Below are 10,706 nucleotides of genomic sequence, written 5' to 3'. Positions count from 1 at the left end.
GTGAGTGGAGGGGGGCGTGGCTTAGCCATAGGTCAATTGGGTTCTGAATGGGTTAAAGTGGACATTTTTAGAAACATATGTTTGAGGTATTTGTTGTGTTGTAAAGGTTTACCTGTGGTCGTCTGTTTTCATTGTTCTTCCTCCCTCAGCCCAACAGGAGGCAGTGTTATCAAAGATCTACTTCACATACAAACAGCAGGACAGGATGGATTTTATTCAAAACTTTATTAGATTTCAAGTTTCTATAATAAAGACATTACAAGCTGATATGCACAGATGAGAGGTTGAAAATGGAGACATCATTTGAGGGCGAGCCAGAGCATTACAGCTGCACAGTAGGCTATATTTGTGTGCAGAGAGCAGCGGTGGAGTATGACGTGCTGAGTCTCTACACTTTGCAGGGTCTGATCTGTGCGGGGCTCCAGTCCACTCCATGCTCCTCTCTGGATGTTCCCCGTTCACCTGCATCCCCTCATCACACCTCCCTGATCCAGGACATCTCCTCCTGTTGTATTGCTCACAGAACTGTCACAGTAACTCAAAGGTGCAGTGTGACAAACTGTCACTTCTGTTGTGATTTGCATAGAGGTGCTTGTCATCATGAGGCCCTCACTGACACAGTGTCAACATTACCCAAAGCTTTGTTTTCCCAATTCACTTATTCACTCAAACAGTAGTTCAATCAAATCACACTTTCAGAGTTAGATCAGAATAAACTCTCATTTCTGCCTGTGAAATAACGGGAGTCAGGAGACAGTTAGCTTAGCAGACAGACTGGTGGCAGGGGGAATCGACTGACCTGGTTCTGTCCAAGACCAACAATATCTCTGTACCAACACCTGCTAAACTCACTCATTAAAACATTAGATCTTGTTTGATAAATTTATGTAGTGTTGTTGTCACCGTGCAGTTGCCAGGCAACGTGTTTTTACACTTTTGGTACCATGGATTGAAAAAAAAAAGATATAACAAGTTAATTAGTGAGTTTTAGAGTTGCTGGCAGGAGGATTTTATTTCCTTATGGACAGAGACAGGCTAGTGTTTACAGTCTTTATGCAAAGCTAAGCTAACCAGCTGGTGGCTACAGCTTCATTTCTGGACAGACACGAGAGTGGTATTGATATTCTCATCTAACTCTCGGCAACAACACAACGAGCGTGTGTCCCAAAATGTCAAATTAATGCTTTAAAGGGGAACACCACCTAAATTCAAAATTCTAGTATGTTATTTACATGGTCTATATTCCAGTCAATATTTGTGAACATGAGCTACTCTCTCTCAAAGCCAAAAACTAGAGAGGTAAGTCTCAAACTTGTGATGTCATCAAGTATAAAGTCTGGAGCTGCTCAATAGACGATGAATTGGAGCCTGATTTTGTGGATCCCCAGAATGTTTGTCTTCTTTTTAAACCCCAAATGAGCTTTATTATTTCACTGTAGTGTTCTCAGTCCCGGAACAGAACATGTACCCAGTTAGGGCTTGTGTCCACACAGCATTTTTGTTTTGCTGAACAGGGCGTGGCAGAGCACTGGGGAGCAGTTTTGTTTCTACGACAACAATATCTTGAATTTTACATCAGCTGAGTCCAACAACGTTCAGTGTCTGTTTGATCAAATGGGCTTTTCTGTTTTTATTGTGATAGCGTCTGAGTGACATGTCATGCAGACACTAGCTCAGGGAGCAGCAGTGATGATGACACCAGTGCCTTTGTGAAAAGTTCAGAGATAGGTAGCTTAGACCATAGGAATAACATGTATGAATTTTGACAATGGGCATAGTTCCCCTTTAAGACCCATCTCTCGCAATTTAACACTGTTTCAACAACAAATGCATTACACTGAATACCTACCAGCATAATGTCAAGGGAGCTCGAAGCAGCCTGAATATGTCCTCATGTGTGCTGTTTGGTTTCTTCTAATCTCACTTGGATGACACATGTAACAAACTGATTTGCATCATACATACACAAAATAGACATGTTTAAAGTGCCCAACACACCCCCTTCATAATATTGCTTTAATGTGGAGGCACATTATCACTAACATGACAGTGAGCTTCAGACACTCACTGAACTGTACAGTACGCTCAGCTCGCACCTGCTGCGGCTGGGGAGGTATGTTTATATCTCACATCTGTCCCACTCTGCGGAGGTATTTCTTTTTAAAGCCAGACATTCAGTGTCTTGAATGTGCAAAAGATGAAGCAGAGACATTCATCTCCTAATATGATGCTCAGCAGGAATCATCCCTGTTTGGCTGCACTGAGAGCGTTGCCTGTCTTTTATTTCCTGCTTGAACAGAGTTAATACTTGAACTACAGCCCCTCTACTCTGTCTGCTAACTGAAACCTGATCCTGCAATCGTTTTAATTTCAGAATATGAATTTATGGGTAATATTCTGTATGCATGGGCAGGGCAACGATGTTTATCTTTTTCACTGCAGTGCCGCTATTAAATATAATTTATTGCAAAAAGTAAAACACAGAATGGTTCGTAAAGTGTTCAGGGGGGAAAATGAGCCATTTCCACAAAGAGGCACATACTAAGCAAATGTGTTGAGTCTGATCCAGGCAATCAGTGTCCAGGGCCACATCACCAAATAGTGCTTACAGGGTTAGCACAATGAAATTAGCATGGCATACAATGGGATTTACAGTTACCTCGGCGCTGACTCTACCAGTGTTAGTACAGTGGAACACTTTATTTTACCAAAAAAGTATGTTTTCAAGCTTTGTGTCTAAAATCTGGCCCATGTTGCACATGCTTAAAATGCATTGGTTATTTGTCTTAAAGCAGCATCATCAGAGGGGCATTCATTTTCTAGGGGGTGGGGTTGTTTCAGGGGATTGTCTATCAGGCCAGTTTAGAAGCTTGTTGTATTATTACTGTTTGCTGAGCTTTATAAACTGTTCCGCAGTATGTAGTCGTCCTCGCTGGCAGAGGAGCGTAGAAGCATTAACAGGCACCTGCGTTTTATCAAGCAAAGAGAAGGTACAGGATGAGGAGCTGGGCCGAACCCTAAAATATTCTGTGTAAGTACCATTTGTATTAGCACTATACATGCACCCTTCGTTTTAATGTAGTTGTTTGAAACAATTAGACAACACACGCTGGGTGTTTTGGTGGAAAGTAGCCACAAATTGATAAATAGAAAATTTGATTTTGATTTGGTTGACCATATTATCGAAGAACTCCTGTGAATATGGTGTTAGGACTCAGCCCAGCTGTAACTACATTGCATTATTTCCTGTCTCAAGCATTTAAACAAAAAAGTGCCTTTTTGTTTGTTTGTTTGTTTGTTTGTTTTTAAGGTGAAAAACAGTTTCAGATTTTAAAATTTTGCACTCTGGCTGCGGCCACAGACAGTTATTGATATATCATGGTTACAAAGCACTTTAATAAACAGAGCATGACTGTGCAAAATGATACACAACTGTTTTGCACATTTTTGTGAAACAAATTCACACAAACATCCCCATAATTTAATAAAACGTGCACATAATTTGGTTTTAATGTAGTGAGTTCAAAAAGAAAGCATCTACCAGAGACACTTAGCTCACTGCTCATTAACAGGCACGCTTTTACTTAGACTACACTCACTGCATAGCAAACACACACGACTACTGCCAGCAAGATAAGCATCCCTGTGTCCACAGTGCCAGATGAACTGAGGTAACAAACAATACTAAAAACTCGACAAAAAAGAATACAAACCAATCAATGAAGCAGGGTCTGACTGATGATAACTCACTGATGAACACATTAATGTGAACTACGCTGCCACGACAAAGCGGTGGTACAGAGCGTTGGATCTTCAGATAATTTCACCACTCTGCCTCTGCCTATGTCGCCTATAGAAAGATCTGCCACTGTGTGTCCACACAGCATTTTAAATAGGCTCTTTCTTAAATTCTACCTTCTTGGGTTCTCCATGGTGCTTTTAAACTAATGCCTAATGGTCAAATTACAAACAACAACAGCAGCAACAACAAAAAACAATTGTCTTTTTTACAGATTGTACTATAGGGCCGCTACAAAGTCCCTTCTTAATGCTGCCTCTGCATTTTTACACAGAACCAAACAACGGTGCTATCATGCTGCTCCATGTGTGATTTTAGACAGCATGCTTTCATCCCAGAATCAAAAGAGGTGTGATGGGCTTTACAGGTAACTCAATTAGCCCCTTTTACACTGCCAGATTTTCCGCGAATGTTGGGCCGTTTTGCCGGCAAGCTGCGAGCGTTTAGACACACAGAGCCGGATTAGCGAGATGATCCGAGGTGCCCAATTTTCCGCCTCGTAGGGTAGACATATTGGCGGAATCTTTTTAGTTTAAAAAGGGTCCGCAATGGGAGGGGCTGTTGAAGACTTGTGGGAGGAGCTGTTGATGACGCCGCACGTGCGAGCCACTGGTGGTGGATAAACAGGAAACAGCTGATAGCAGGAATTAGCGAGCNAGGCGGCATTTTGCTGCACTCCCTGATTTTGTTTTTATACTGCCAATGCTGAAAAAAGACTGATTGGGCTTTCCTGCAAATTTGCACAACTCCTGTTTAAAAAGGCTTATGTGTGACATAGAACATATGCATTGGCAGCGCTCGTCCTCTGCTCAGAGGGTAAGGAACTCCCAGACCTCATTGCTTTCCTAATTTGCCAACATTCCAGCCTTCTTCTTTGAGTTAGCTGCTAACTGCTACTCTTTAAATCTCATGCATACCACAGTGTCAAAAGTCACACCTGTGCCGCCCATGATCCTGCCCTGCTGGTGCCCCGTTTATACAGACATTGTTTTGGTTCTGTTAATACCTCCGTTCACTGCTCAGAGGCGAGACAACTCTGTTCCCCTATTCTGCGATCGTACCTGTCATACAGAGCAGCACCATGGCACAACAAAGCCACCTTGAACAGGCAGTGTGACAGGGGCTTATACTGAAGGAAAGGTTAATATTCAGTTTGTTTACTTGCTCAGTAAGGATGTTTTATATGATGTCAAAAGATCAACAAATCTCAGATTGCACATTTATATTATTCAGCGCTCGCTAAAACTGTGGGGAACTGACCAGTTGAAGGTTGAGATTCCAGACTATTTCTTTCTTAGTTGAGATTGTCATGCTTTCTTCCTGCCTGTTGTGAAATCTTTAAGGTTGCACTTCCTTCATTGCTGTTGTCAGAGCAGTGTGTTTGTTGTGTGTGGAGTTGTCAGTCCCACAGTCACAGTCTCTGCAGGAGTGTTCTCCATAGAGACCTTTTGGACATTATGCTGTGCGTTCCATTAGGGTTAGATTTTAGGTAAAAGTGCACATTAGCTTTACTTGTCAAATGTTTAACTGACCCAGTTGCTGATAAAGATAACATCGTTAATGTTTTTTTTTTTTTTCTGGCAATGTGTTGATCAATGTGGGCGAAGAAGGTAGATATATATAGAAGTCCAGGTGAGAGGTGGGATGTAAATATGATAAGATTAAGACCCTAAATAAATCAAGCTGAAGAGGCTCTGGTAGGTGCAATTATCCTTTAGATATAAATCATCAAATTGTGAGCACATTTTAAATAATTATTCTTTAGTTGTATATAATCTGCACAGTCACTATTCTGCGCAGGTTGTAGCATTGTGTGCACATGTACATATTCCCCTTTGGAGGCCACAGCCAGGCAGTTTTTAGGATTCCCAACTTGAACATAATGAATTTGCGTGTGTGCAGACACATGTGCATCATATATGCAAAGAAGGTACATAAACAAGGGTACTAATATTGTTTTGTATACATGCACTTTCTCATTTCTTTTTTGGTGTCGGCTTTGAATCAGCTTTGGATCCTGAGAGGCCATTTTCTGTGTTGTCGATCCCTGATGAAGTTACAAGGCACTCCTTACTGCAGTGGAAAAAAGAAGACAAAGTTAGAACTGTACATACGCAGAACCTTTAAAAAAAACATTTTGAGGTCGCTCCATTTAAAACCTACTTCAGCATGTGCAGTATCTGAACATGCTGCCAAGCACCAACAATGTACTCTGATGATGAAACAGTACGAAATAGTTGCATTGCTGGTAAATATCCAGGTGGCTGTGAAAACTCACTTTTTCTCCTCAATTTTAGACATAACATAGAGAGTGAAGTTCTTGAGCAACATGAAGCCCATTAACGCTGCGATGGCTCCACCCACACACGAGGCTATGATGATGGTCAGCGTGTTGTCCACCACCCTCACTGCAGACATTAACAAAACAACAAGAGGAATGATGATGTAGGAAATGTTAAGGGAAGCTCTACAAAACAAACACTTACATAGCACATAGTTGTGAGAGAGCCTATGCAGCCCTTTGTTTCTTATTCAATAAAGTTTGGTGCCTCCACAAGAGATTAAAGCTGTAGTGTGGCCTGCAGACCAGTCGCAAGAAGAAGATGTTGACATGCACGTTTCTGCAAACCACAGATATGTTACATTTGTACGTTTCATATGTATCATAGCAACATTTCTTAAGTGATTTAGTTCTGACAACATGTATATGAGCTGTCTTTGTCATCAGAAGGTGGAGAGGATGGTGGATGGTTTGTCAGCTAGGCAACACAGGTGCCAGATGTTAAATGTTTGAGACCAACAAACAAAAGTGTTTTAGTGTGACACTGGTGACATTTCAAGCCGTGACTGTGGCACCAAAACCAGGTATTTTAAGCCAACTGTAACCGAATGTTTTTTGTGCATAACCCTAACCATACATTAACCATAATGTTGTTGAAATATAAAGACATATAAAGGTTCAACATATCTGCAACATAATAATGTACAAATGTAACATATCCATGGTTTGCCGAAACGTACAATGCCAATATTTAGGGCACGGTCACACATGAGCGAAATTTCGACAAGTGAATATTCACCTCCCATTCACTTTCATTCAGTGCAAACAAAGGGGCAAATAAAACATTCACTTCCAGTGGCAAAGCAAATTGAAGTGAAGTAGCAGAGTCACACATTAGCAAAAACAATACATTCTTCCGGGAAGCAAACACCGGCTTCCCGGGTGAAAGTCGGTGGTTATTGGACTCATCCACCAGCCATCCTACTTGGACTTTCGCCCCCTGAACTTTCGCTGTTGCCCAGCCGCGCTTCCCCCTGACAATGCCAGGTGCTGTTACACAATGATGGCGACCAGCCACGTATCATGTCGACATGAAAGGATGTTTTTTTCCATCAGTGTCTGACGCCGGAAGTCACTGACAAGCATCGGAGTGAGACCAGGCTGGCAAAAAAGTTTGTATGGGCGAAACACTGATTGTTGCTGTGTTGACCAGCCAATACTACATGATATTGGCTGGTCAAAGTACAAACTGCCCCACATGAGAGATGCTGCCTGGCTGGCAGTGATTCAGCACACAGGCATGGAACCTAAGAAAATGGCAAATGTACCAATAACATCATATTTTGCAGTATTTATTAGCAAGCTAGCTTTCTGTGTACAACACATCAGGCACCGCCCACATTCAGCATGGATATCCCCTCAGCAGGCAATGGTCACTCGCCTGCATTTGCTAATGTGGGACTGTACACTTATTCTGGTGACTGGTTGTGACCCTGGCTGCAGCCATCTTCTTTACGCCTGACACACCAATACAGTGACATAAAATAGACACACAGAATGAGGGGGAGTTTATCTCATGTGACCTTTGAGTTTGAACATGCTGCACGTTAGCCAATCACAATGGAGGGGGCGTGGCCGAGACATGCAGGTGTCCCCAGGAAATGTGTACCTACAGAAACAGTAAGCTCTGTGTCCATAGCGACCGCTCAACCCAAAACGCTGTGTTGTCAACGTGAAAAAAAATATTTTTTCCAGCGGATGTCTTAGTTACAACATGATTGAGCTAACTGGAGTAGTTTCATGTCGTATCCGACAACGGGAGGCTTTCAACAGATGACGTCCTGTTGTTAGCTTTGCTAACTGTCCCTGTCAGCTGCAGCCACTGATGCTTTCTAGACATTGTGATTTCCCATAACTGAATAAATACCACATATAGCAACACAAAACTGCTTTGCTAGCTCAATCATGTTGTAACTAAGATATCCGCTGGAAAAAATATTTTATTCACGGAGCGTGTATTGAGTTATTACCTTATGTTTATACAGTCTATGGTTATTACAGACACCGCTAACGGCTAACGTTAACAGCTAACGGTTAGCCCAGCTAATCTACGATAACCATGTTATTAATTACAAAACGTGCACACAGAAATAGTAACGTTTGTTCAGTCACTGTGTTTATAGACTTAACAAACATCAGATTAGTCTACACGGTGATATAGTGACGTGAAAAATGTGATATATAGCTAAACTCTGCTGGTTTTCTAAACAACACGGCGATTCCCTGGGGGCACCGCCGGAAGTGAAGGGCGTGAGCGATCGCCAAGGCCCATGCACTTCTGTTAGTTGAAAAACTCTGGGCTGTGCCTCCAGAGGTAAAGGAAGAAAAAAATAATAATTTTGTTTGTTTGTTTGTTTTTACCGATGGATTTCCAGATTGAGAAGAGGCTAATTAATATGTTTATTTTTAAATCAAACATCTTGTCAAAACAGCACTGAAGCCTATTAGAAGTGATGAACAAGAAGTGCCTGATTATAAATGCTTAAAAACCAGAGAATGCTTACAGTGGCTTAGTTAGAAAGGGTTATCAGCTATCCTGGTGTGTGCGTGTGTGTGTGTGTGTGTGTGTGTGTGTGTGTTGTCCTTGTATATGTGGCCTGATTTATTTCATCATCAACATATGAATGAATGCATGTTCTACTTTATTTTCCCTTCAGTATGCACACTATGGGGCCGTGGAGCGAGCCCCAATGAGTTGTCCCACATTTATGATTAGCCAATATATAGTATGTCAGGGCATATAGTTAAACTAAAAATATATCCATGTGTTGGGAAGTGTTGTCAGATTAGGCAATTTTCCACATACAGTAATTAGGCTCATTTTTTATTTTGCTGAAAGGGGCAGAAAAATGGTTAAAGATCATTTAGGCAGTTTTTAAAACTATGTCGACTTCATATATAACTTAAAATGATAATAAAATGTTTATGTATAACGTAAGGAAAATCAGCCAGGCCCCTCCCTCACATATCAGCACACATTACCAGCAAAGGCCTTGATCACTCACACTCGTCCACCACGATGAGGTTGAAGATGGCGCTGTGGTTCCTGCCCTTCTCTTTGGGGTTCCGTCCAAAACAAGTGTACTGGCCTCCGTCCTCGAAGGTGATGTTCCACAGCAAGATGGAGATGTTGTTGTTATGGTTCTTCCCCACAAACTCCACCCGTTCACGATATATAGCTACATGTGGCTCCACCTCCTCTGACGCTATCACTGAATCACACACCTGATAGGACCAGCAAGCTGTCAATCATCCAAAACTACCACTTAATAAGTTCTCTGAACACAAATCCTTCTCTTAAACAGGGGGTTCATACCTTCTGCATGGTGCCGTTGTCATTGAACTGCCAGCTGAAGTAGAGATCCTCGATGCCGATACAGCTTATATATATGCAAGGCAACATGACTGTGCTGCCATTCACTGCCTGCAGGAAGGGAATCTTCCCAACAGACATCTCAAGGGCCTGAACAGACCACACACCTGAGGTGGGAGGGGAATAGAAAACACAACCTGATAAGACTACACAGGGTATGAGCAACCCAGTCTCATTCCCAGGTCGGCAAATACCGACACTTTGTCACACCGCTCTGCGTCTCATACCGACGCTGAAGGCAATCTTCAGCATCTTTATGTGATGCACCTTGATCTCTTTGGTAAAACACCTTGTAACACGTGGTTAAGTCTCTGAGACGATTACATACCTGGCAACTAGGCAACAAAAGTACTTGGTTAGGTTTAGAAAAAGATCATTTCAAGGTCATTTCACAGACGTGACACACGTTAATAACTCACATGACCTTGTTGACTTTTGGTTTCACATGGAACAAGGATCAAGGATCAAAGTCTGTGTTGATGGCCCATCCACTATGCCTCCCTCCCACCCTCCTCAGACTCTCTTGCTCTGAGTCAGTTGCTTCTAGTCAGCTATTGTTGCTGATGGGTTTACATTTGAATTAGCTGAAAGCCCAGTGGAAAAACACCACCAAAGTGTGAAAATGGCAGGTTGCAGTAGTCTGGGAGGTTTTGCGCCAGATTTCTTGGCTGGGAGCAGTGACTTCCTAAAGTCTTGTTGACACTGTAAGAAAACCAACAAATACTTTAAAAAAGTTTCCCCCAGGGTAAAAAAAAAAAAAGTCTTGATTTGTTTCCTTTGGACAGAACTTTTCAAGCCGTATCTATTAGTTTCATTCAACTTTTAATGACATTCACACTAATTAAGTCTATTACTACTTATTCAATTTTTCTTAGTAATTCACCCTTTCTTAAACATTTAAGTCAGCACTGCAGTGTAGCATCAGCTTTTCAAAAACCTTTAAATATTCCACATTATGGGTATCATTCAACTTTTCAATGTCATTCATATGAATTAGACCATTTCCACTGCTGAAACTATTCCTTTAACTTACTTTATTCTTACACTTTAAAGGGAAATTTCAGTTTATTTCAACCTGTCTCCTATCGTCCTAAATTTGTTTCAAGTGACTAGTGACATAAAAATAATAGTTAGCATGTTAGCCGTTAGCCTAGATACAGCCGGGGCGCATAGTAGCGTCAGACCTGTTAAAA

General features: G+C 41.7%; 1 protein-coding gene across 1 annotated transcript in view; it reads right to left on the bottom strand.

Annotated features, from left to right (window-relative positions):
• Nucleotides 1-5,657: 5,657 nt before the first annotated feature.
• scn4bb (sodium channel, voltage-gated, type IV, beta b) overlaps nucleotides 5,658-10,706 on the bottom strand; it is a 9,770-nt gene continuing 4,721 nt past the window's right edge. Inside the window, exons 2-5 of the mRNA XM_050038238.1 lie at nucleotides 9,457-9,620; nucleotides 9,146-9,365; nucleotides 6,078-6,207; nucleotides 5,658-5,872 (exon numbers count right to left, since the gene is read on the bottom strand). Of these exons, the coding sequence (XP_049894195.1) occupies nucleotides 5,776-5,872; nucleotides 6,078-6,207; nucleotides 9,146-9,365; nucleotides 9,457-9,620 (611 nt within the window). The 3' untranslated portion in view covers nucleotides 5,658-5,775. The remainder of the gene's footprint in view (nucleotides 5,873-6,077; nucleotides 6,208-9,145; nucleotides 9,366-9,456; nucleotides 9,621-10,706) is intronic.

The sequence above is a fragment of the Epinephelus moara genome, chromosome 3, assembly GCF_006386435.1.
Source record: "Epinephelus moara isolate mb chromosome 3, YSFRI_EMoa_1.0, whole genome shotgun sequence".
NCBI lineage: Eukaryota > Metazoa > Chordata > Actinopteri > Perciformes > Serranidae > Epinephelus > Epinephelus moara.
This window is presented reverse-complemented; position numbering and strand designations above follow the sequence as displayed.